This window comes from Morchella importuna (assembly GCF_003444635.1).
Source record: "Morchella importuna strain M04M26 chromosome Unknown Morimp01GS047, whole genome shotgun sequence".
NCBI lineage: Eukaryota > Fungi > Ascomycota > Pezizomycetes > Pezizales > Morchellaceae > Morchella > Morchella importuna.
Window position 1 is genome coordinate 192,523 of NW_025763444.1, and position 24,298 is coordinate 216,820.

A 24,298-nucleotide genomic window follows, 5' to 3' on the forward strand; every position below is an offset into this window, starting at 1 on the left:
AATCGATTTGGTCTCAGCTTCATATGATGTTGGCCTAGTATAGAATCTTTTCATCTTAAAAGCACCTGCAACCGTAGGAACGGTAGCAAATTAAGGTTCTCAACAGACCAGACTTAGAGAGGCTAGAATATACACGGGCCCTGCGAATATGACCAGCCGATAGTTCCATCAGCGATCGATGTCCATCCCCTCTTTTCTTTCTGCAAACTGTCATCCATCAAACTTGATATTCATTCTTCATAAACACCCTCGGTCGCTCCCCCCAACCCCCCCTTTTTGTGCAGCGCTGGTAGAGATGGGAAAACTGGCTTGGATAATACTGCAATTTAAAATCTCGAACGAAATAAGAAAAAGCCATCCACACTTGGTTTCGGAATGTCGAGGCTCGAAGGGCAACAAAAGAATGGTTTAAAGTCTCGAGAGCAAACATACCAAATAACTAACAACAACAGGCAGGGCTCATAGTCGGCATACATGGATTAATTTTATAGAATTCCCAGTTCGCCGATCTACGATATTCGCTAATCTACCTTCAAAACGACAACCTGTTATAAGTCTAGAACGTCAGAAGACCAGCGTAAGAGTGAAAAAGCACAATATTTATAGTCCACCCTTCTGGCCCTATCTTTTCGATTCTTTCAATACATCTTGACTCTGCAAAACTGAGCTCAACACAACACGCGCTCGGCTCGGGAAGACAAGCCGTCACTCGTGACAAGGGTAAAACTAAGAGGCCTGAAGGCATTAAGTAAGGCTTCCGGTCCCAATATCCCGTCGACATTGAAAGAGGCTTTGTGAGACAGGGTGAAACAGCCTAATCGAAGCGATTCCAACACACCGGGGGTTCACTAAGAAGCTGCACATCGCCATAGCATGCGATTAATGAAATAATAAAAAAAAATAAAAAAAAAACTAAGAAGCTGCACACGGGAAGTACACTAAGAATACGGTTGCAGCAGTTTGATCATCTGCAGGTCACATGAAATACCCGCGGTTAATAAGAAGCCTCTCAAATCGTGCGAATGCCTCAAAAAAGCCTTGCCCCGATCACTATTTGGAATCCGTGAGACTTATAATTGTTCCATATTGCTAAGAGCATCACATGTGCAGCACAGATAAGGGGCTATAACTGGGGCAAGGACAAGACCTTTTGTTCTCGATTCATGACTGATCCCTTCACGCTATATACATAGCTTGAACTAACAGTATGTTATAGGATAACAAGGTTAACTCCCTAATCAACCAACCGAGCTAATAACATTGGGAACATCCCGATATCATATTGATTTATTGAGAAACTATACTCTCCCGGGAGCAGACGGGTGAGCGGGACACAAGCCACAACCCCACAAATACCCTCTTCTCCACAACATGTGTCCTTCACCCTCAAGTCTCAAAGGTTACTAAGTCTTGTTATAAGAAGGCATCCCAGGCTTAATAATCAATACAGTCGACTCTCGCTATAAGGGTACCTTCTATAAGAATACTTGCTCTATAATGATACGACTTTTCAGTCCTTATTGGGCTTTTTGAGTACAAATTGACTCTTGCTATACAGGTACACACCCTATAAGGGTGTCGATTTCAGATCTAGAGCGTACCTTTATATCGTGAGTCCACTGTAGTCCTTATAAGTTTAAGGCATGCAACTTTCTACTTCAAGCCTATGTCCGGAACTTTGTCGGCCTGTTTTGGCTCTGCCTGGATGTACTTTTAGACACAATTTTTTCAATGTATATCTTTATATGAAAAGCTATAAATGAATCCACTTCCTGTCTCGATATATATATAATAGAACAAACAGGCGTCTATTCTCACGTGCGCGACCCATTGGCGCTTATCCTATATGAGCCGGAATCGAATAACTTCAAGTTATAAAGCGACTCCTTTTTAAACCTTTATCTAATTATCCCTTTGGGAATACGATTGGTGGATTATTTATTTATCCTAAGCTCCTCAAGCCCTGCTTTGGGGTGGCTGTTCCAGAAACCCCTGTATCATAAAAACGCTGGGTCCAGGGTAACGAATTTCAAGAGAATTACGATAACGTGATCTGCTAGGTTTGGATTCAGCTAGGTTTTTGGCCCTCTAGAATCGCCTTTGTTTTTGCAGCTGCCTACAGGTAACAGTCCAACTGTTTCTGCATTTTTGACTATGCCAAGCTCTGCATGGTGCTTATCCTTTCTTCCTGATTGATCGACGATTCCTTAACTAGTATTGCAATTTTCAAAATCATTAAGACTTGAATGATTAAGTGAAAGTGAAGGGAGTTGAGAAGAAAAGCAGCTAGTACCATGCTTTAGTCCAGTGGTGGTTGTAGGTGTAGTTAACCAACAGCAAACGCCTCAATCTGTATTGGGTTAGGGTTAGTAGCCGAGTGATAATCTATGATTAAGTATTCCCACTCTTTCTAAAATTGAGTTTTGTTGACCCGCATATCAGTCTAAAGATTAAATTGGCGTATAAGAAGATCGTAGTAGGAAAACTAAGCTATTCTAACAGAAAAATTCATCAACTTGTCTCCAATCAAGTACGCTGCACGCACTGGGGCAAAGGCACATATGCACCCCTCGTCAGTGTTTGCTACCACGACATTTCACGTATTTAATGCTAATTATTCCCTGTGTGGTCTGTATGGGAGGTTCTCTTTGCGATGGCCAGAAATGATTTGTATTGAGATCAGGTTGATTAGAGGTTGACAATATTATGCGAGAAGCGGTCAACGGATACAATGCTATGAAAGGGCAAAGTAGGGGTTATATACAAGTATGTGTATAAATAATCTCCATGAGTCAATGTTTAATCCCCCATATTAAATGTTACAAACACCCATTAGTTGAAGGACACCCATACAGATAATAATCACTAGTTAATTATTTTATATAAAGAACAATAGATACGACATTCAATGGCCAATGTTTTTGAACTCCCCGCCGGTCATAATAAGTCAATAACAAGAATAACAATAACCATGGTCGGTCATGGTAAATCACTCGATGTCACACTCCACCTGTATGTAGATACATATACTGATTAATTGATTGATTGATTCATTATGTGCCTATACATATAAGTAGCCAAGGAGCGATTACGAGTGTAGTATTATATTAGTATACGAGCACTGCATGCATGTGCGGCGAGGAATTCAGGTGTACTGCAAGAGATTAAAAGTTGGGGTTTTGTAGATGTATATTAATAATGTATTGGATGAGGGTGGTGTACATAGTAAACAGAAAAGACTAACTGTGGGGTTATGTTCAAAATTCGAACCTAGAGTTTGTGTCTTTTTTTATATATATCGCTCATTTTAATAACAACCAGTTGTAGATCTCACATAAAAGAATCATCTGTTTCACAAGAGCTGTCAAAGTGGTTGGATAGCAGAATATATTTCTTACTATACTACATAGTGACTAATTATACAAGTAGCTCCAGATTGAGACAAGAGATGGATGTGAGATTGACTTGGAAACTTTGGAAGTGCTGACTCAGAAATTTAATGCCTTACCTAGGGTCGGTGCTGCGCTTCAAAGCTTGCCTGGAAACTATAGCGTAAATCATCAACCCGTATACGCGTAGTTCGTGTCCCACCCCTCAAAACCACATAATGTAGCCAACCTGAATCTCCTCATCATCATCCCAATAGCCATCAACTCAACCACCTCGGTCGCTTCCACCATCCCAATGGTTTTTATCGAAGTCACGTAAATCACAGCCATAATAATCATAATTCCCTTTTATCCTAAACATGTACCCTCGACTATTTTGATACACAGCTTTCAGTCTCACAGCACTGATACAACTACATCTGATATCGATGTCTTTGCTAGATTGACGACAAGCAACAGAACGCTATTAGTTAATCTTAATAGACCAGGGCACCTGTCAAGATACTAAAAAGATGCCTGCTAATCAAAGACGGTCTGTGAGGCTCCAGATCGAGTGAACACTATCTATACATTAAGTTTAGGTAAGGAGGGATTTACTGACAATGAACCACATGCCGCTAGTGATGTGTCGTTAATAAAACGAGAATTATCTATCTTGAGCAGCATCTCAATACCTACGCTCGCCTTAGTACCACGCTGTGGGTTATATCACCGTTATGGTTCTGTGAATATTAATACTAATATTCGGGTTGGGTCAGAGTTATTTCTGCACGTACCTACGGACTAGACTGCGAAGTTACATGCGTTGAAACCAGGGCTGCAGGGCCTCCAGCTAGGAAGGGACGAATATTACTCGTTGTGCGAATAACAACGGATCACAGTACAAAGTGTGCGTAGGAACTTCCTCTGAGTAATAAACAATTCATAGCAATGAGTTTGATTCATCAAAGTAGATAAACACGCCGTACCCTGTTACTCATGTTGGTAAAACAATTTGGAAGAGCAATCGTTTGAATTTTTATGTCCTTCTGAGACCAAGTATAAGTCCCCATTCTGTACGGAGAGTTTAGAAGCTACCTGATAATTGAAAGGAACAGTATCATCAACAAAATCGTGGTAGTTGGTCCAATACAAGCCAAAGAAAGAGGGATAGTCTATGCATCTCTTATCTCTTATCGCGTCCACCACTAATAACTCCTGGTATCGTATCCCAGATTAACTGATTGACTTGCTAGGCTCATTAGTTATTTTGGTAAGACTTTGTCCAGTCCAACCACTCGATCCGAATTGCAAATCCAACTCCTGGTGTACCGGTGTCGAACAATAATTTCCAGTGAATCCTCTTCATCACAATCATATCGTATCTTTTCCGCGCGCTTCGAAGTTCTAGATTTGGCTATGGATTCTGCCAAGCCAAGAAATACCGCTCAACCAAACTTAATGATAAACAACCCTAGCCCACTAAACCAAACCCAAACCAAGGCGGCAGGACCCGAGCGAAAAATACCAAAAAGGGAAACAACGCTTGCCAGCGCAACACCTTTAAACGCATCGCCAACCAGATGTCTCCCCTTACATGATAGCAGAGTTCCTGCCTACTGGGACAGGCTGCGTCGGGAGAAGTTCCTTGCCGGGCCCTCTTTTTGGTGCGCGGATTTAGGGATTATCAACGCGATCGCCAAAGAGGCAAAGGTTGTAACTTAGTCGGGGAAGAGAAGGAAGTGGGAAATTTCCAGAGTAAAGGCCCGGGTTACACGGGAAACAGCGGGACAGTTTCCCTTCGAATCGAATGAGACTAAGTAAGAGCCACAGAGCCGCAGGAAACGATCCGGTCTATCCATCGTGATCAGAATCGGAGGGTGGTTACGGTGTCGCCTTGAATTCCTCCGGAGGTGCGCGCTCAATGTGTTCGCTATTCGCCGAAGATAAACCTTCTACATACTCCTAGAAAACACCCACTCTTCTCCCACTGGTAGAAATACATGTGGCCGATCTGAAATCCTTCGTGTGTGTAATGGCTGTTTTTGTGGGGTTAAGCTTGCTTGCTTACTTGTGGGGTTCCATCCATGAGCGCTGTGTGCAGTGCAGGAGAGATGTCGATATGTCTCTTGGCATCCGTCTTTTCTGTACTCAATCGCTCTGGCTTCCTGTCATATTCGGTCATGGGGGGAAGTAAGTATGTAAGTCAGTAAGGTAAGTGAGTATGTGGGAAAAATAGGGATCTCTGCCCGAGTTGAACGCGCAATGGTAGATGGATAGGTAGATACGATACCTTCTATATGTACACCTCCTGCGAAAAAGAAGACAAACGGAACAACACAGTGTTTGAATGGGGAGTGAAGCTCGGGGCAGCTTCATGCATGGCTGCAACCCTAATCAAGGGAGTCGTCCCGAGCTGCATCCTCCAACCCGTCCTGAGTGGGGGGTTTTCCACAGAGCATGTACGTACTAGGATCTGGGTTAAATGCTTTCTGGAGATGACACGGAAGAACTTGGGCCTTCTTTTTTCCATTTGCGCCACAGGCACATAGGTCCTGTGTAAGGCTTCGGTATAATTATATAATCAGTTAGAGTTGATACAGCTTACTCAGGTTTCGAATTGCTTCAGTATCAGTAAAGGTCGCGATCGCCGTCCGCCACGATACCATATGGCATAAGTTTCGCAAAGCCCGGGCGGTAAAAAGGAAGACTTGGTTGAGGAGAACAATTTGCAAAGACAGCAAAACATTTCTCTACGGATGATCGGGCCATTGATTCTGCCAGTTGGCGTATCAATTAGGCTTAGCGTGTTTACCAATGCATGTACTCGCGCATTGCAGTATGCCAGTGGAAAGATAGCAAAAAGGAAACATGGTACGGAGCGGCACCTCCAATTGTTTCTGTGCTTCACTTTTTTTTTTTCTTTTTTTTTTTGCAATTGCACTTACCAATTGCGATTTATGTCCAGGACAGATCTGTACCTACGCATAGTGAATCATGAATGAAAGTGCTATTAAGTCAATTGAAAGATACAAGTTACAAGTGCTGCTCTCTTCTCACCAATTGTCCCCGGGACTCGGGTCGACGTGAAGAGTAACCAGAGCCGCATTTAAAATGGCGTGTCAGAGCCTCGTGTTTCGTGATGACTGCCATCACCTCCAGGGTTACTCAACTGATGATGAGATGGTTGCTCGCCGGGCAGTCACGAAGGATGGCCGTTAGAAAGGGTCTCTGGTGTCATATTACCGACTTATATCAAGCGAAACGGGAGGCAGTAGACGCACATGCTGATGATGATGATGATGGTTATAAGGATGGGCTGGGAACAGTTCTAGTGTCATTGAGCGCGGCAGCTTAGGGGAAGATGTTTGATAGGAAGGGTGGTTAAGAGATGGAAACACTGAACCAACCACGATTACGATTTGGTGTGGCTAGGGCACTGACAACAAAACATACAGGGATTAGCTTAATGGGGGCGGGATACGAGTGGTGGTTGATCATCTAGACTCCAGCCGGACGGAGCCTTTTGCAATATTTCCTGGGTCTACGAAGTCTTGCTCCCCACACCTCCCGAGGCCGAACATCATCCAATTGAGACCATTTCCTGAGGATCCTTTTTATCATTCTCCGGTACCATTTGCTCGTTCATTACCCACATGCTTTTTTGTCCGCCGTCCTCTTGCTGCCTTCGTCTTTCCTTACCAGTCCTACCAAGCAAGTACTACGAATTTAACCAACCAACTACCTTGACTCCCGTTGTCGCTTGCCCCTGCTTGGTACCGTTTACTGCAGGCGCAAATCGCTTCCTTGACCACCCTCTTCAACGATAGGCTGTTTCCCCGTTGTCACTCGCAGGAGCGTGTCTACGTGTTCTCGCTTGCTGGGGGGGTTGGAAAGGCTGCCAGCTGTAGACGTCCACGCTACGGACCTGCACTCCAGTACTTTTGTAGCCTCTTGCACAAATCCGAATCGAGAATTGAACCTCAATCCCGGCACATCTTTTCCTGTTTGCTTTTTCTGTTGCTGGAACGCACATCGAGAAAAGCGCTTTAGTGCCTTGTTACATACATACATCTCGGAGGTAGAGCTTCCCAGGAAGAACGCCCACTGTCTTCTACCTCCGGATAGAGAAGGGCCCTTGATAGGGATAGGGATAGGGATAGGGATAGGGAGAATAGGGAGGAAGGAAGGAAGAGGTACATACAGAAGAAAAAGAGAGGAGTTGAAATCTGAGTCGGAATCTGAATGAGAAAAATCAAACTTAACCTCATTCACTCGAATCAACTCTCGCGACCTTTATCACGTTCGTTCCCGTTCGTTCGTTCGTTCACATACCCCCTTAAAAAAACGAGTAGAAAAACAATAATTTGTTTTCATTCAACTCCCATTCACTCACTCGGCAATCAATCAAGACCGCAGTGTGGTGTCTGACGTCGTCGTTCCTTCTTCTTCGAATACTGTCTTTCTATTGCTCCCTTTCGAGCGAACCACGTCAATCGGTCAGATCAGCCTACCTTCTCTATCTCAGTAGACCGTCTGTCTCCAAGAAGAAGGAAGATTCGAACACACACTCACTATTACTGGTGCTACTCTACCAGCCTGCCTACCACACACCACACACACACTTATTGCAATCTTTACCCTTCCTGGGAATATATATCCTCGTGGACGTTTCGTCTCCCTTCTCTCCGACAAAAAAGAGGAGTCAATCTCTCCCCCGCTATTCCCTGAACCGAGATAACTGTGTTTCTCGGTCCCTTCACAATCACAAGCCATCACCCACACCAACACTTGTCAAATCTATTATTATCCTTTACCCATCCCCGTAATCCACTACTACTAGTACTAGTATTACTACCATCGATCTCCTCTTTCTTTCTCTTCCCTCTTCCTCTTCCCTCTTCATATCCCCCTCTACCGGGTTCTATCTTGCTTGATTTTTGTAACCCTTTCCCATTTTATTATTTTCGCCTTCACGCCCTTCTTCTTACACATCACCTATACACATCACACTACCGCCTCCACTCTCAACGGGAAACCGCCCCCTCCCTCTCACCCCCCACACCCCCGCCCACCATGTTCGATCAGCTATTTTCGCGGTCGAGGGCTGCCGACACTGGCGTTGTTCATAGTGATGGTTCCGCCGATATGCCCATAAGCAACTGCATTTCTGGCGAGCTGGGCGGCGTAGGAATGTCCATTGGGTATAGCACATATTCTTCCCTCCCACCCCCCTCGAGTGCCCCCACAATCATAACAATCGTGACGGCTAAAACGATTCATGAGGATTGCGCGAGCGACAGTTTGATCTCCGTCGTTCCCACTAGATCAGAACCCGCCGACACCCCCGCTCCAGCGAGTACAGGGAGATTTTCGGCGAGCAGCTTCCTAGCTGCTATTTTCGGCATCGGTATTGCACTGAGTTTCTGGACACCAAAGAATCTATGGGTTTTTATTGGTGGATTCGGTCTACGCAGGGAGAAGAGGAAACAGAGAGATCGCAATAAGAGGGCAATTGGTGCAGCAGCAGCACGTGAGGCGGTAACAGCCAATGGGGAGCAGTTGAGAGAGGGCCAGAGGGACAAGGGCAAGGCACGAGCAATTCAAGTCGTGGAGGATGATCTGGGCGAGAGTTCGAAGTCTTCCAAAACAGAGCGAACACCACTCCTCCTTGAGGCTTCATATGAAACAACAACGCCAAAAACACCAAGAAGTTCCACCAAAGCCGGCTCACGTGACTCCGGCATCGACCTGACCAATGCCGAGGAAAGCCGAGCAACACGCTCGGTAGAACAACAAATCCCAATACAGAATCCCGACCCGATATTACTAAAATCAACGGAGCCAGAGATCATAGAAGACGAGATGCTTGAGACCATTGATGAGGCTGAGGAGGCCGAGCCATTATCACCAATAGCGGAGAATCCGTCGACATGGACATTTGCTAGTCACAAAACGTCCCCAACTCCCAGCGTACGAGCTGAATCACCAGCTCCGCAGGTCGAGACAGGGTCGATGGTGATCGTTGCCCCAGGAGGCGTGGGTTTGGATGCTTGCCCGTACGAGCAGCGAACGCATTCGGTGGAGGCTCTCCCTAGATCTGTTGTTGCTGACCTCCCGGTCACCGGCGGAGAAGGATACAGAGAATCTCGATCGTTCACTCCTGTCGAGAAGGCAAGATCAGCTGCCTCATCTATCAGGGCTCCATCACTAAGCCGCGAAGTCTCTGTCGAGCCGGCACCAAAGCTCGACGTTGTGGAGGTGGTTCCGGTCAAGGCTGCCGAAGAGGAAGTAGTGAAGGCGGGCCCTTCAGTTCCTGAGGTCGCAATGGAAGCTCCTAAGCGTGAGTTTGAGGAGCCCAAGATTGAGGCTCCTAAGGTCGAAGAGGTTATTGAAACCCCCAAGCCTGTAGAGGTCGAAGCCCCCAAATCCGAGGTCCCCCAAGTCGAAGAACCCGTGATCTCCAAGGCTGAAGACTTTGTCGCCCCCAAGGCCAAAGAGATAGAAGTACCAGTACCAGAGGTCGAGGAGGTTAGAGCAGCAGTCGTTGAGAATGTTGTAGTCCCCAAGATTGAAGAGGTTGAAGTTCCTAAGGCTAAGGAGATTGAGGCTCATTTTGAAACCCCCAAACTTGTCGAGATCTCTAACCCCTTCGAGGTTGAAGCTCCCAAGCCCAAGGAAACCGAGGCCCCAAAGGTGGAATCCCCAATCGTGGAAGCTCCAATCTTGGAAGCACCAATCGTGGAAGCTCCCATTGTTGAAGCCCCTGCTGTTGAGGTCCCCAAAGTTGAAGCTCCCAAAGATGAAGCTCCCAAAGTCGAGGAGCCCAAGGCCGAGGAGCCCAAGGTGGAGGAACCCAAGGCCGAAGCCCCCGTCGAAGCTCCGGTCAAGGCTCCCGTCGAAGCTCCCGTCGAAGCCCCGATCCAAGCGCCTCAGGTGGAGTCTCCCAAGGTGCAAGAAGTTATCGAGGAGCCCAAAGAAGGGCTCAAAAAGGCTGAAGGGTCGGAGGCACAGTCCACTTCGGTAGCCATCCCCAGTCCTCCCCCCGAGATTGGTGTTATCCCCCCTACCCCCGCTCCCCAACGCAGCGCGTTTGGGGAAGAGGTTAAGGCGCTCCTTCGCGCAAGAAAAGCCGAGGCAGAGGAGATGGAAGAAGAACTTGAAGCTGACATTAAGGTCAAGGCACCTATCTACCGCAAGTCCTTTAGTAGTTCATCAGAAGCACTCCCTAAGCTCGCCGAGGTTCCTGAGCCCGCCAGCGCCAAGCTCGAGGTTGAGCCCAAGGGCAAGGACAAGGCCGATGATGATCTTTCATTCATCGAGCACCCAACAACCGCCTCCCCAGATCAGATCTCCCTCAACAGCGAAGGGAAGGACGAAAAGGAAGAGTCGCAGCCCGAGGTTACCAGTGCCGAGGACACCCGCCGTTCAAGGTCAGGTAAACCCCCTAGCGTTGCTGGAGACGACAAATCGACTAGGTCCGAGTCGGGCCCCAGCAGAAAGCCATCTTTCCGCCGCATGGTCGGATCCCACAGCAGGGCTCCATCAGTCGATTCGAACAAGAAGGATTCTTCTCTCAGGCGATCATTGACAAATGTGTTCCCTGGAAAGAAGATGAAGCGCGAGAACTCGACATCGTCTTCGCAGGCCAAGTTAGGTGAGCTTACGCCCCCACCTACTCCCCCGGAGCCATTGGCATCGTCCAATGATGCTGTTGCGGCAAGACCGGAATCCAGACGCTCCGAGAAAGAGAAATCCTCAATGTCCCGAGCAATGAGCTGGAGCAACACGATGAACAAGCTGTCCTCCAAAGAGAAGCGAGAACAAGCAGCTAAGCAGTCTTCAGACCTTGAGGCTGCCGCCGGAAACGACGCCGCCGCGGCCGCCCCCTCCTCCTCCGCCCTCGAGGCTCCTGCTACTACCGCTGCGGCGGAACCTACCCCCGCCGAGCCCGTCAAGCGCTCAAACGCATCTATCAAATCCCACAAAGACGGACGCCCGCCAACATCAGACGGAAAGAGCGACGACGGCCGACCAAGCAAACTCCCCCGCCGTCCTACATGGGCCTTCGGCAAGAAGAAGTCCACGCAGAACCTTGGCGAAGCCAAATCCTCTTCCGCGGCCGCCAGTCAAATTAGCCTTCACGGGCCCAGCAAGAGTGAAGAGATCCCACAGGCACCTGCAGCTGAGGCCGCCGCCCCGATTGATAAGGGCAAGGGTGTAGAAAGGGTTGCCCCTGCTGCCCCTGCCGTCGTTGAGGCGCCCAAGGCTGCTGAGCCTGCTCCGGAGGTTCCTGCAGCCCAGCCAAAGATCATTGAGGCACCTGCTCCACCAGCTCCCACTGAGCAGGAACAGAAGGCGATCGTTGACAGCGAGGCTGCTGCAGCCGCAGCTGCTGTCGTTGCTGAGCAGAAGCCTGCGCCAAGACCCATGCTCAAGAGCAGAGTGACGTCAATGATGGCGTGGGGACGTAAGAAGAAATAGATAACGATGGAGGACAGCAACAGAAAGTTTGGTTATTGAAATTGATTATGGATCACATCGAACCTTACGACGAGAATGTGGATTTCCTTTCACCCGGTGCGGTGGTGTACAGTATTTTGTTTTTTCTCTATTTCCTTTCCGTGTTATTTGGGTCTAAATCTGTTTATTTTATTTTTATTTTGATATATGCATGGCATGGGTGATGGTATGCGGGCAGAATCTTATTAGCATGCGGATATGATTATTTGGATTTTTGTTTTTTTAAGGAGCTTTTTTTCTTTTTCAGCGTTTGCATTCGCTTGGCATTTGGAGTTTTTTATTATTATTTTTTTATTCTTATTATTTTTCCTTATCACGTCCTCATGGCAAGATCACTTTTCTTTACGAGGGATGCTTTGGGATTTTTCTTTTTTTTTTTAAGATACGGCGGGAAGAGCAAGGACGGACGAAAAAGTCACATTTTGATGCCATCATTAAGATTGTAACTTTCATAACTTTTTTTTTTTTTTTTTTTTTTCTCTACCGGATCTATATTCACTGTCACTTTTCAGAAGGACGAAGGAAGAAAAAAAATAAACACTACTTTTAAAAACTAATTGTTTTCATTGCATTGTTTTCCTGGGTGTTACGGCGTGAACTGGCAGGGTAGGGAGGATCTGAGCAAGAGAATCATGAAACGATGTGCACTGAGCGATCGCAGAGGCACATAGTGAGGAGAGTATCACGTGTAGTTACAGGATATCAAAATCAAGGTACCTGTAACACGAAAGGGTCCAAGGGCCAGGTTGATATCAATTACAACTAGATCGCGGATCTGAATCGGCCCTTGAGATTGACGAACCAGCGACAAGCGAGGAAAAAGACAGCCGCATATTCAGGGTCCTAGGCTGGTATATATGCAATGCCACGGGGTAGGGCCTCAAATGGTACCTACATTGGCGAGTAGAGTGGGCGTAAACTGCAGGTACGTCTCGTATCAATGATGCGTACATTTAGAGTAACTAGGCAAAGGAGATGAGGCGGCAATAAAAGACACGGGGCAGAAACAGCAGGATCTGTAACTTGACCGGTCGATCAGGCACCCGTAACATGTATGCAGATGCGTTGACTAGCGGGGGATGTAGAGTAAGCTGGCATGGTTGGGTCCTATCAGGCTTCGAGGTGGAGGGTAGTACGTATCCGCGGGCTTGGGTTTGGGATTCAGGCCCCAGTATGTGGTGCCTTGTGAAATGGATAATCGATATTATTAAATTGGTGTAGGAGAAATTACTCATCTTTTGATAACGTTAGTATGGGGAAGGAAGGACGAGTGATATAATGTGCTGGGTACTGAGGCTAGTGATACCTTACTCCTGTGCGTTTGGGAGTACAGATGTAAACTCGTAAGTATTGGGGAGTAATTTACCAACTCACTGAGTATATATGCACTCAAGCCTGCCCGAGTGATATGGTGGTTCGGAGTATGATTGGCTGTTGGTTCGACCAATCGATTAGCCCAATCAGAGAAAGACTTGGCTGAGGAGATTAGTCATTTAGGGGTTGGATGATCAGGTTACCGCGCGTCTGTGTAATTGGCTGTTAGTCAGTGGCAGTACGTACCTCGGATATTTGGGGGGGTAGAAGCAATATTTGGTGAAATGGTTGGTAGTTATGGCTTTCATCTCGGGGGTGGAATTCAAAAACAGTTGTGTCCTTCAGCACAGCCTTGGGGTCGGTGCAGCCTCGATCTCCTAAAGTCTACACTTAATTAGCACGAGTGAATTGGGATTCGGCCGTATTCAAAAACACGATTTGTCACTGCCTTGTGAAGTATTAGGTCTCACCACTTTTTTCCCCTGCATGGGTATAGAGGGAGTTCCTATTCACAGAACAGGGCATTCAGTTTAGTCTCGTTCCCAGACTGTTTTGTTGTCGCACTGGATCTGAGCAAACACAAGCTGGGCACGAGACTACATTCAGTTCACATACAAATATCTCTTGGCTGCGGATTAGATTCGACGTCCAGTCTTTGTGTCATGTGAGACCCCAATAATTGGTGCGTAGGGAACTCGCTCGGAAGATAATTAAGAGTGTATATTCAAACTACGTTAGAATGTGTTGTAGGGAATTGTGTATAGTAGCTGAGCTGAACCCCAATTCAAGTGGGTTAAGACATGGCTTACTCTGTTTTGTAAGTCGAGACAAACAGCCTGATTATAGCAACAGTATCGCTCGCGGAACATCATAGTGCCTAGTCATAACACTTTTTCATCTTTTCGCCTGAACAAAGACAGTGTTAATTTACTTCTCAAATGTGATCGAATGGGTACTCACAAAGGAAGGGGAAATAGTATTTACGGTTTTCCCGCTAGGTGTAGAGGACTATCAACCTGACGAAGAAATCACATATTACTATTTTGGTTGAAATTAGATATTTCATTCGTGGATCAGATTCTAGATCGCGGTCTCTTACTTATGTGAGGTTTCTAAGTGAATAAAAACTTATACGAGACAAGATAAGACTATAGTTAGCGCGAATTTGTCTTGTATTGTGAATTTACAGTATCCGCTTTTTTATTTCTGATACTTATCTAGAGTTATATTTTAGAATAGAGTTACTAATTTAGAGATAAGATGAAAACTTGGGCCTTAAGTCGACTTGAAAGAGCATCTTTCCTAATATAATTGGTATTAATTCATCGAGACTTTGATATCTGCTTGCAATTGACACGGTTATGACACTCTTGTGTTCCTATTGAGTTCTTAAGATTCATTCTATCGTACTACAGATGAAACTCCAATTAGTACAACGTTTTTGGTAAACAAATAAGAGACGAATAAGATGCAATTCAAGGGATATTATGTTGGTCTTCTGGCAATAGTTTGGTGACTTTATTTTTGATGGGGGCACCAATAATGTCGTCACGAATCATGAAATATCACTCGAACCTACTGGAAACTGGCTCCTCGCAGGAATGCTTGAAGTCTCTGCCCAGCTTTCTGTTACTGAGAGTAACATCTAGCCAAGGTTTTTGAGCTGAGATATTCAATAGTATCGACTTTGATAATCTTTGATAGATCGAAGTCTGTTTTTCAAACTTCGTCAGCTGACTGGAAATTAGAGGGAGGACTTTAAAAATTATGATGGAGTGAGTACTCAGAAATAAAGAAAGAAGAAAAGAAAGGAAAGAGAAAAAGGCTCGTTACTTGAAATATGAATACAGAGTGTGGTCTCATGCCTCGATACATTTTACTTACCTTGCTTTGGAGATGGCAGCGATCAACGTACATGTATTGTCGTCATGATAAAATTTAAAGGGGTGAAAGGAAGATGGGCCTTATACTTATAGCATACACAATGAGACGCGTGGTTGTTTGTATATGCTGGAGTGGGGTTTTATTATGCTGATCATGTACTTATATAGTTCACAGGCTCATATGTCCTCCAGCGTGCCATTTGTCACACAGATACATACTCTTGTGTGGGTTTTTCAGAAGAGAGAGAAAGGAAGAAGAAAAAAAAGAAAAAAAAAAAAGAAAAAACAGTGAGGAGCAAACGAGCCCATTATCATTCGAATTTTTTTGCTAGGGGTCTTACCCGGTAATTCATATACATATTAAGAAATGAATTGATTAATACAATTACCATTGTGCTATTTTCATGGTGGGTTAGCATCGATATTTTATCCCATTTTACCTCGACCAACTTTAGTTCTATGCGAACATTACTAGGATAAAAAGTAGAAACCATTAATTACGTAAGTATTACTATATTGCAATATCCAAAAGGAGATTACATGCAATGATCTGAAATCTCTTAAATTTAATGATCTTCCTAGTACTTACGAGCACTGTAGAGAACATAGAGGCGGGGTGATTAAGGGATCGAGGTATTTATTCGCCCGTTCATGCCACTATCATGGTCATGTTTCCGGGATTGAATTCGTTTATCTCGTACAGATTCAAATAGATCCGCTGACCTTCAGACTTGGCATGAGGTTAGTCAGGGTTAGGGTTCCAGACTATCGGTATCCGTGCTCTAGCGCCAAGTCTTCCTGAACACATGCAATTGTGCAATACACATGTAGCTACAACTCTAGGGACCCATATCCATCTTCATTGCACAAAACAAAAGAGTCTATAGTCCAAACTAGTAGTTATCCTTCCCGTACTTGTTGTACTTCTCATGCAACCTCTATTCCTCAAATGTCAGATCCATGGCTTTATTCCACAGTTCAGTGGCCTCAACCGCCCCCACTTCAACCAGAGCAAGAGTTGGCACAAACCTTCGACAAAGTCACATTCGGTAAAATGACTGAATGTAGCGCACTCGGGGCGTTCTTTGGCGCTTTTCTGTAGTCCGCGTTTGGATGATACTTGTATCTATATTATAATGCACGTGCGCAATGTCGTTAGTCTTTCCTGTGCAGCGGGCGTCACGGGCTCGCTCTGTGCGTTGTTCAAGGTGATTGGGGAGACCGCACTTATAGTTGTTTTTGTCTGAATTCTCGAGGCCGTCATCTTTCCAGGGAGCAGAGTCAGGTACCATATTGATACGAGGCTCTTGCGAGCTGGACATGGTTGGGTTTCTTGCTGTGGTAGGGTTGCTGGATTAGCTATCTTGCCTTAGAGCTAGGCATGGGTACGAAGGCAACTTACAAAAGTTGTACCCAGCCAGCGCAAAGGCTCCACACATGAGAGCGAATAAAACCTTTCGTTATCATTAATATCACTATCGTATGCCACTTCTTGAGGTTTATATCTTAGGGGGAGAGAGGGAATGTATTACATATAGCTCTGGGTCTCGCCTGGCACCTCTTCGGAGACCTTCTTTACCAGCAGCACCTCCAATTGCTGACATCTCGGTGTAATATTTTGTTTAGTGGAATGGTCTATTCTGCAGTTATTCTTTCTTCCCAGGGTGATGAAGTTTGAAGGGTTTGAGGGGGAAGATACGTGCGGGGAGGGTTTACATACCGATCCTGAGTGGTCACGTCATGGGTGGGAGGGGGTACGGCAAAAGGCTCGCGGAGTTGAGGTAAGTACTGTTCTCTACCGTGTCCCTGAGGAAATTGAGATATAGGTGGGTTCTAAGCTTAGATAACTTTAGGGCTAATGCTAACTTCTGACGTCTGGTGTAAGAAGCGAGTTGTCTACAGTGCGGGAAGCAAGAGAATAAGAAGTTTACAACTACAAGGTCGAAAGCCCTCGCTACGGGAAAGAATTACGAAATCTACGAGCTGTAGTACTCAAATACTGGTATGGCATGATATGATATGCACTTTATGTTTACCTCTACAAACTCACCACTGAAAATTATGGAGATTCGAATAGGTCGCTAGAAAGGAAATTGAGTGCAGTAAGCTTATTGATTCTCCTTTGTAGCGCCTGCTGTGCTACTTACACGGAATCTTGCGTTACCAACGCCTTCGTTTCCCACCCACCCAAGATTCATGAAATGGATTCTAAGAGAGTGTATGTCTACGAAAATAAGAAAAGACCCTGTGAGTAAGGGGAATTTTCAGCACCTAAGCACCTGAAGTCAGTCTAGCCCCCCGCGCAGCAAAGTAAAATGGATTTTTGATGAAACATAGAAAGTTTACCATATTCCGCCCCAAGAAATTAAAAGAACTCCACAGATATAATGGACATCAACCTCCCCTTTTCTCCCCGCCCCCCCTAAAAAAAAAAAAAAAAAAAAACGCCGCTACTTTTGAATTCTCATTGATCATCGAAATTTTAAAGAGAGTGGTTCTGCATCTATATGATTTCCCCAAACTTGGAGACAAAAACTCAGCAATCATCCTTGGTTAAGAGATCGACAAATGTGACGAGAGCTCCCGACATACCTACGCGCACTCGTACCCCATTTTTTGTCAAATCAATATCTTCATTAATCGAGATCGATATCTGAATCCGAATCCTCCCTGTAATTGATGGTCTCTCGAGACTTTACTGTTATATCTCGGGCGCTCTTCCTAGTCCCTGCTCTTCCCGGTGGTGCTGGTGGGGGCGGTGGTGATGCCACCTTTGTGCTTGTCCGAACAACGATTTCTTCATTCGCCCTTGGAGTTCCCACGTCCCTCTTTCTCGGGCCGCTACTATTCCCTCCTGCACTAAAAATAGTCACTGGCTTCGCAATTGTCTCTTCAGTTTTTACCGCTGCGCCTTCGGCAGATTTAGAGAAAAACGAAAACAGGGTTTGCTGGCCCTTTTTCGGCGGGTGAACCTGTGAAGTTCTCTGTTGTTTCTGTTTCGGTAGTTTTGCGGCCAGTGTTGGGGGGGTGGGTGGTGCTTTCTCTGTCACTTTCGGCAATTTCGTTGTTGCATAATCTACAGGCGGTGAAGGGTTTTCTTGCAGTTTTTCGGTTGTTGCTGTCATATTTCTCCCCTTTGTTGGCGGGATGATGTTTGTACTCGCTTTCTGTGGCTCTAAAGCTGCGATCTTCACGCTCTTGTTTTCATCGGGAGGAGATTTACTCCGTTTCTTTTGGGGCCTCTGCACTGTTACGACGCTGATATCCTGCACGTGAATGCAATCTTCCTCATCCGGCCTAACAGCACCCGGACCCCCGGAACCCAACAAATTCAAATCCTCCCCATCAATTCCCATCGGTGTTGTCGCCGCCGCCGGGGAAGCACTTCTTGTCCTTTTTTTCCCCGCTCTCCGCCTCAAACTTCGGGACCTGCCACCAGCAGGAGCATCTCCCGATGATACCACCACCCCACGTTCAGGGGTGCTGTTTGCCGAGCCGCTGGCTCCCTCGTCTTGAAGAGTTTCCAGCGCGTTCTCAAAGGGCTCGATGAGCCGCTGAATGAGAATCTCGCGGTTGGACCAGCAGACCTTGCAGGGAAGATCGCGATCACCGCTGAGGTCGAGCTGAGACCGGTCGTGGCCGCAGTCTGAAAGTTGTTGCTGCTGTGATGTTGGTACTCCGCTACTAGTGCGGGTGCGTAGTCGTCGGCCTGAAGCCATGTTTGTGTTGTGTCGTTTTTCTGTCTTCTCTTGTTTACTCCTCTCGTTTCCGAGCAAGTTTTTTTTGCTCCTGATTTTTTTTCCTGTGGGGATTTTTTCACCCGGTGCTGAGAAGCTGGCAAAGATTCAGCTTTCCTTCTTGTTCTTTTTATTTGTTTGTGAAGCGGTAAGACCCGCAATCTATTTCGGGGCAAGATCATTTGTGGAAGACTTTTTTCTTTTCTCTTTCTCGGTCTTTCTGGTTTGAGAGCTCACCAGTTTATAAGAGGTGCAGAATTTCACGCTATCTTGCGGCTGCCCTTTCTCCTCTGAAAAGGTTGTATCTAGGATTTACGTCAGCTCATGGAATTTCAAAAAAGATGGGATATCGCTAACCTTATGAATTATTATTGTGGTGATGGTGGTCAGTGTGTGATGGTGACGAGTTTTTATTCAAGTACACAGAGTCTTGTTTCGGTTGGTGGCGGGGGAGAGAAGGAAGGTAGGTTGTTAGTTGTAGGTTGTCGTGGATGGAATGGAGGGGAGATAAGTAGGTAGGATAGAATATTCGCCGGGAGGCAGCAATTTAACGGGCAGGTGTATCAGGTGGTCAGAGCACAGATGGTAGATCGTGTCGACCTTTTATTCAGCCAGCCAAAGAAGTTCAAGCAAGGAAAGTATGTTCGCCTCGTCGGTCAGGCCAGGTTCTCCAACCACCCTTATTTATACCACAGGATTTGCGCGTATCACCTAGCATACCCACCCGCACAGGTTTCGATTGGCGGTCTAGGTAAATTTGTGATCCCTGCAGCCCCCATGCCATTGGGGGAACCGTTATATGTAAACCTTTGCTTTTGGAGGTGGAGAAGGAGGAGGGATGTAGGGGTGCAGTAGATAGGGTAGCCTTATCCACACGGGGCTTTTCTTGTGTTGTAGAACCTCAAAAAGCGTTTCTGTCTGTCTCGTCTCTGATCTGCGGCATGAATTTGATCTGCTTGCCCGCCTGTTTCTTGCTTTTTCTTTGGCTTGACCATTTGGTTTATCACAATATTATTCACCCCTCACCCAATAGTATACAAAAACAATAGAGGGGAAGGGAAAGAGAAAAGACATTCGGCAATTGAAGGACGACGACGCAATAAGTGCGCGTCACATAGTTGTTCTTTCTATCGTATTTTCCCGCTGCAGTACTGCACATCTTAGTCAAGTTTCGAATTTTATCCTTCCCTTTCATTCTCTCAGAAATGTTCGAGGAAGGGAATTCACAGCTACAGTTTATTATAGTATCCCAATTCTCGCGTAAAACAAATATGCATTGAACATTCATGACGTTGGGGGAAAATTCCAATCTTCGGCGTTTTCTCCTTGTGACCGCGGGTGTGGAGGAGGAGACAATGCGACCAGCTTTGAGCATTTTTTAAGTCTTCACAATCGCGCTCGTTTTCTTTCCAGTGTTTTCAAGGAACGACCGAAGATTCCAAAGATATTCTGTACGTATGTAATCATGCAATATCTAGCTCCGGGTACGTACATGGTCGAGTGGGTATGTAAGTATATATCTCAGCTGTATTACATGCCTCACTCTTGACATTTTCATTGAGCAGCTTCGGCATCTTTCGCAAGATGGTTCTCCACAGCTGTCACTTTGTCCCTGAAATTCTCTGTTTTATCCGTTCTGTACTCAACCGGTTCATTAATAATGTGGGAAGTAATATGGTATGGGGTGATAATGCTTGCTTACCTACTCCCAATACGAATATCCGTATGGACTCTGACGATGCCTTGCTCATGCAGCATCGAATGGGCTTGCCCAATCACCCCCGTGACTTCGTCCCAGGTACCCTCTGTTACATATTCGTTAACAGAGCTGTATCTGCAGTCTCAAATATTCGTAGAGTGAGCATACCAACGGTGGTCCCAGCACTATGCATACTGTAATTCAGCCCGCTCTTTTGCATAAGCAGTTGAACGTCGGCAATCTGTCTGGAAACTGACGCGCTGGAAGTTCCGAGCTGTAGCTTCTATGTCAGATTTATCTCAAATGAGGGCCGGGGCCGAGTCACTCACCGGGAGAAGGCAGAAGTCGGCAGTCGCCCTGATGGGCGTTCCAATGGTCAAGGTGGACTTCGAGCTCGAGGCCATTATATAAATACCTGGTACGGTGACGATGACAGTGAAGGTTGGGTTGATGATTGCGGGGGAGTGCCAATATTTGAGAATAGCGTGCCGACGTCACCGAAGCAGGGCGGGGGAATTTGTATTCTAGTGTGGTGTAACCATGCAAACTGATCATAGGAATGATATTTGCTTAGGTCAAAGGCTACGTGTATTATTTATCGATGACAATTCAATTTGTTATGTGAAGCATTCAAAGAATAGAGTTTTGAGATACGCCCGCAATTGTAGGTGCACCTCCAGAGGGTTTCCTTTGTATGTACTAGTAATATCAGCCTGGAGAGTCTTGTAGTTAAATTCACACCCACACCCATTCTCACCCTCTCCAAGTCTTATTAGAGTATCGCTTCTGAGGTTGACTCAATAGTAAGCTAAGCCGTATTAGGACATAGTCAAGATAACAAATCGTCTACGGTTTTTGAAAGACAGCTGCGATAGGTGTTTACAGAGAACAGTCACGAGTATTATTTCAGTACCTATTGTACATGTAGGAGAATCACACCACAGGCTGGGCACGAGACTACCTACATGTATCATTTTCATGAGAAAATCTATCTTATCCTCGAGCAATATGTAACCAAACTAGCCTCAAGAGTTCATCTTCGTTCTAGGGAGATCATCGAGAGAGATGTGAAATCTCCGAGTTCTCATGACTCATCTCCTACAGTGTTAGACATTTCTTCTCTGAAGCAGACTTGACGAGATCAAGTGAGTCAGATGAGTGCCGCCATTTGTTTCATAACTACGGGGCTCTAGTGATGTAGGTTTCGAAAGGATAATTTTGTGCAAGCTCCGAGGATTGTGCTTATCTTTTAACGTTTGTGACACATCTCTAAGAACCAAAAGTTCCCGAGGTTAGCTCTTTACCGATGTCTCGGAACCTTGGATTTCTTCGACTCTGGCTGCTCTATCTCCGAGATCTCCGGCGTTAAACACCCAATCACAAGAGGCATATGAAGAGACTGTGGGTATGATCGCCGAACCTAAAAATTGATTGCTATCTATGAACTCTTTAGCTCGTTCGCAGGTTAAAAACACAATGATAATATGATTATCAGGCACAGCAGTGATTCTCAGAACCATAAGGGACAAAGAGGTGCTGGTAGGCACGAGATTACAGTAATCTTCACTAGGATTTGGTCAACACCCCAACAAATGAGGCCAGTTGACTTCGAATAGACGTATCTGCGTATCAATTTAACTTAAATTAGGAAATAAATGCACACTAAGTAGCTACTAATTCTTAAGGGAATAATACTTGCATTAATAATGTTATTAGTCTGAATTAGCATTTTAATCGAAAGATTATCACAGTTGGATCTGCTTAGATTGGATTGGCAGTTTTAAACAATATATATATATATATATACTCTATTAGGATATATTACCAAAACGTCCAATTAGTGACATTCTACCCGATTACCAATCGGGTAGATAACTCAGATCTAGATTTTATGGTTTTGAGAATCACTGTTGTGCCTGACAATCGTATTATCGTAGTCTTTTAACGTTTTCAACCTATCAAACGAGTCGGATGGGCAATCTAGAATCGATGTTACACCTCCAGGTTTTCTGGGGAATCGGTCCAATAACTGTGGTACCAACGCCGTGGGACCAGGCCCTTTGGGAGATGCTGTTTCTTTGCCCCAATGGTAGGTTCCTGTAACATATTCGTTGATTCGTGTACCGATGTCGTGGTCCCGTACAGTGGCTCGGAAATGTTGAAACTTCCACAGCGAACGCAAAGCTGTGATGCCTAATGGCATGTGCTCAATGACCGTCGAGTTTTAAGTTTCTGCTGATATTTTGCAGGCCTATCAGATTTCAATATTTGTGTGGGTAAGTATACTTGAAGGGAGCCTCAATAAACCTGGATTAATTTCGGTTGTGAGTAAGCTCGCTTCGGTATTAAATTTTCGATTTATTCAGAGAGAGGCGCCACTAGTGTAGTTTGGTTGTGCTAAGGCTCAGACATCTTTTATCGCGATCATCAGCTGTACCTACATACCCACAGTATTGGTGACTAAGCGGACGGATAGCCGGTTATTCGAGTCACCCTTGCTCCAATGAGCGTACTTAGTTTAAGAAGTATACTACATCTTAGCCCAGCTGCCTCGGTCACCTAGAAGCAAGATAATATAGGTGAAGCCTTGACGACTGATCGGATGTTAGATAAATTCTATTTAGTAACAGCTGCATAATTTAAGCATCTCTAGCCGGAGCTGGGACTTGAAGTATTGACGAATTCAATTCATGTGCATATATATATAGGTGTCGTTCTAGGAAAAGGCGCCTATGTGGCAACGCAACAAGGCCTCACCGGTTCGCTACCGCACTCTACAGGCTCCAATTGATGGAACCAATGACCGAAAAATTAATTCTGGGCTCTCACCAAGGTTCTCTGAGCTTTAGAAAAATTTGGAGTTTATCGGTTGTGTGGTTCTCCGGAATAATTATTTGGCATGTGCGGACGGTTTTCCTAGAACGACACCCATATATATGTGCATTATAAGGAAATATCATTGAGAAACCTCCTGCAAAACAGCACAGCTGTTTCGGCTTCATCCTCTTTCTAATATATTCTGGTTTGCGTGATTATTGGTATGATAAGAGGAGTCGTTATGATGATATAAGAGTAAGATTCACTGGCTCTCGATATATTATGAGGCCTGAGGAAGTTGTGTACCGTGATCGAACACCTGAGTTATCCTTGATTTATTAAATGTAGTCGACTAACAGATACAGTACGTACCGGTACTTTCATGGTTGCTAACATCGTATTGAAGCATGAGTATGGTTGACGAAATGGAAATAAGATCTTAACTGGCTGTAACGTAGTCATGTCACTATATTATCTATGTAAATCCCTAAGTGGAAGTCATTAGTAAATACATGAGGGTTCATACTACGCCGTGGTAAAAGCAAATAGGATATATGATATATACCTCGCCATCATGGTTTTGAATCCTTATCAATAAAGAATAGCCTTTTTTACTAAACCCTTTTGAGATGGATGCATACGAGAAAACGTTGATACTGTAACAAGTACTCACATAGTTTGACTGAAAGCTGCAATAGTAAGTTTGTCCTCAATTCGATGACTCTGATAATACATGTAGCTATCATCAATGTTCGGCAGGCAAAGCAAAGAGAAGAGATGTTGTTACGCATTGTCTTGGACGAGAATTTGAGGGTTTGATGAAGAAGAAAGCTAGGTGCGCGTGAGGTGGGGGGGCTTGGTCGCGTCGGTCCAAAATCCTGTTTATCTAGCTGTTTACATTTATCCAATACCGAGGGACCGGGGCTGCCAATTCGTAGCTACATGTACTTTCTCAGA

General features: G+C 45.3%; 4 protein-coding genes across 4 annotated transcripts; 1 reads left to right on the top strand and 3 right to left on the bottom strand.

Annotated features, from left to right (window-relative positions):
• Positions 1-8,444: 8,444 nt before the first annotated feature.
• Positions 8,445-11,852, top strand: LAJ45_10551 (uncharacterized protein; the record flags this gene model as incomplete). Its single annotated transcript, XM_046120074.1, has 3 exons — positions 8,445-8,572; positions 8,672-10,391; positions 10,551-11,852. The coding sequence occupies 3 exons, from the start codon at positions 8,445-8,447 to the stop codon at positions 11,850-11,852; spliced, it is 3,150 nt and encodes a 1,049-aa protein (XP_045966733.1).
• A 4,129-nt stretch (positions 11,853-15,981) lies between these two features.
• On the bottom strand, positions 15,982-16,692 carry LAJ45_10552 (uncharacterized protein; the record flags this gene model as incomplete). Its single annotated transcript, XM_046120075.1, has 5 exons — positions 15,982-16,026; positions 16,118-16,214; positions 16,316-16,424; positions 16,491-16,542; positions 16,621-16,692. The coding sequence occupies 5 exons, from the start codon at positions 16,690-16,692 to the stop codon at positions 15,982-15,984; spliced, it is 375 nt and encodes a 124-aa protein (XP_045966734.1).
• Positions 16,693-17,559: 867 nt separating this feature from the next.
• On the bottom strand, positions 17,560-18,807 carry LAJ45_10553 (uncharacterized protein; the record flags this gene model as incomplete). Its single annotated transcript, XM_046120076.1, has 3 exons — positions 17,560-17,609; positions 17,681-17,741; positions 17,788-18,807. The coding sequence occupies 3 exons, from the start codon at positions 18,805-18,807 to the stop codon at positions 17,560-17,562; spliced, it is 1,131 nt and encodes a 376-aa protein (XP_045966735.1).
• A 1,572-nt stretch (positions 18,808-20,379) lies between these two features.
• On the bottom strand, positions 20,380-20,928 carry LAJ45_10554 (uncharacterized protein; the record flags this gene model as incomplete). Its single annotated transcript, XM_046120077.1, has 4 exons — positions 20,380-20,461; positions 20,528-20,630; positions 20,693-20,798; positions 20,854-20,928. 4 exons carry the CDS (start codon positions 20,926-20,928, stop codon positions 20,380-20,382), a joined length of 366 nt encoding a protein of 121 aa, XP_045966736.1.
• Between the last annotated feature and the right edge of the window lie 3,370 nt (positions 20,929-24,298).